Consider the following 2,358-nt stretch of genomic DNA (forward strand, 5'->3'; position numbering starts at 1 on the left):
ACATGTGTGTGTGTGTGATCATTGTTTAATGTCCATCTTCCATGCATGCATGGGTAGGATGGTTGACAGGATCCAGCCAGGTAGAAAATCTACTCAAGGCTACTGTGTCTGTTTTGGCAGGGATTTTACGACTGGATGCCCTTCCAGATGCCAACCACGTTACACTGTGGACTGGATGCTTTTAACATGGCACCCGCACTGGCAGGGTAACCAAGTAACTCACAAGACAAGGAATTACGAGAGGGGCAGCGCATTTGTGTCAGAGGATGAAACTTAGAGTGTGACAAAGAGACAGACAGACAGAAGTCTGTGCCTTGCCACAACAGAGAGGTCGTTAGAGGAGGTGATGATCCAGTATCAAACGATGAAAGGTTAGAGTGTAACAGAGAAATAAAGAGGCAGAAATAGGTGTCTTACTAGAGAGGAGGTACATGGTTACCTAGTGAGAGAGAGGAAGAGAGCAGAGGAGAGATGGTGTAGCACTAGGGTATACTCACAAGTAACAAGAATATATATATACGCCTGCACCTATAGTTGTCTATATTTTCTGAATATATTATTATTGATATGAGAAAATAAATTTATGTAATATAATGTAATTTATCTTCACAGCTCTGGTAATTTTGTCAAAGCAGAAAAATGGTGTGCACTTGGTATGAAATTTCAGAGACATTTATCAACATTGAAAAATACTTATGAAAAACAAGTAAGTTATTCTTTGGAGGTTTGGGTGCACATCCAAACCTCCAAACATATATGATTGGCTACTGCATAGCTTTCCTCTACCAAATTCTACTCAAGAACTACTGACAAAATTGCAGTTATAGTAGAAGACACTAGCTGAAAGTGTGATAGAGTAGGATTGAACCCAGAACCACTTGGCTGCAAAGTATACTCTAATCACACAGCTATTCCCACCATTACTTTTTGGTTGAAAACTGCATAAATTTCATTAAAATACTTTAAAATCACACATTCTTCACACATCAGCAATAAAGAATTACACCAAAGCAAATTCATATAGATAACCCAATGTTAATTTTATCTTTAATGACAAAATTTTACTTTACAAAAATTAACATTTCTTGAATTAGAATCATTCTGAAACCTATAACTTTATGAGAGGTTCTAAATTTTAATTTCAATTTATTTTCAATTTCAGATCACAACTGTCTATACTGAAATTCTCTCAAAAATTAAACCTGACCCTTGGAAAAGTTTAAATATTTAATAGACATTGATATAAGAGCTGAATGCGATTAGCATTTTAGTATTGCTAAAGGGTCTATAAATTACTTTAACAATTGGAAAAATTCAGGAAAAAGAAGTAAAAACTAAGGATAACTTAGAAGAGTTTATTGGAAAACATAGGCAAAGAAATAAAGCTTTATTAGAAACATCAGAACACTTTCAATTAGGCGCCATTGGATGCAAAGTTGACTGATGGATTTCAGCATTAACAGATGCAACACAGTCTGGAGCAGAGATTTTCAAAGTGGCAACTGTCATAGCCTACCTAAAATTGTTAGCAAAATTTTTTGTGTAAGCTTCCTTCCCCATCACAATTTTTTATCATTAATGAGAAAATAAAATAGACTTGGTGTTTTTGCAGGGCAAAAGGGGGTTGCTTTTTGTTCTTTGTTTTTTTTTTTCTTGTGTTTTTGCACTATGGTGTTGGGCAAGTTTAAATGCTTTGAAACCACCCACCCAATTTTAGTAAATGTTGCAAATCTGTCCCTACTTTTTCAATCCTAACACCACCCTTAAAGAGGTCTGCCTTGTTATGAGAAAAGCTTGTCTACAGTAAATAATTTTTTTTAAAGTTATTAAGGATTGTATTGAAAAACACAGGTCTGGACAACATTTTGGAATAAATAAACATTGTTTTATATTATTTTAACATTTAAACATTCATACATATATTGTTATTTGTTCCTCTACAATGTGTTGTTTTTTTTTAAATAAAATAATTAGGTCTTTCATTTTCATCTCCTCTTTTAATCCTTAGTAACCATGGGTTATCATTCTGGCAAGGCAGATGCTAAAATCCAATGAGCCCTTTTAATACCAGCCCTCCTGAGACTTCCTTTAGTTCTGTGATACAAAATTCCTGCTTTAAAATGGTCTAAATTAAATTGTTCTATCAAAATTTTATGTTAATATATATTTCAAATACCAGCTTAATGATCCTTTCTACTATAGACACAAGGCCTGAAATTTTGAAGGAAAGAGCTAGACAATTACATTGAACCCCCAGTGCATAACTAGTACTTATTTCATCAACCCAGAAAGGATAAAAGGCCAAGTTGACCTTGGTGGAATTTGAACTCAGAACGTAAGGATGAACAAATTGCCACT

At 34.3% G+C, this 2,358-nt stretch overlaps 1 protein-coding gene and 1 long non-coding RNA gene across 2 annotated transcripts in view; both read left to right on the plus strand.

The window, feature by feature from the left end:
* The window catches only part of LOC106883399 (testis-expressed protein 11), a 37,394-nt gene extending 37,056 nt beyond the window's left edge, over positions 1-338 (plus strand). The window contains exon 28 of the mRNA XM_052974720.1: positions 327-338. Within this exon, the coding sequence (XP_052830680.1) occupies positions 327-338 (12 nt within the window). The remainder of the gene's footprint in view (positions 1-326) is intronic.
* Positions 339-594: 256 nt separating this feature from the next.
* Positions 595-1,908, plus strand: LOC106871220 (uncharacterized). Its single transcript, XR_001409660.2, has 2 exons — positions 595-706; positions 1,163-1,908. It is a non-coding gene; the product is annotated as an uncharacterized LOC106871220 (long non-coding RNA).
* Positions 1,909-2,358: the final 450 nt, after the last annotated feature.

This window comes from Octopus bimaculoides, chromosome 19 (assembly GCF_001194135.2).
Source record: "Octopus bimaculoides isolate UCB-OBI-ISO-001 chromosome 19, ASM119413v2, whole genome shotgun sequence".
Classification (NCBI taxonomy): Eukaryota; Metazoa; Mollusca; class Cephalopoda; order Octopoda; family Octopodidae; genus Octopus; species Octopus bimaculoides.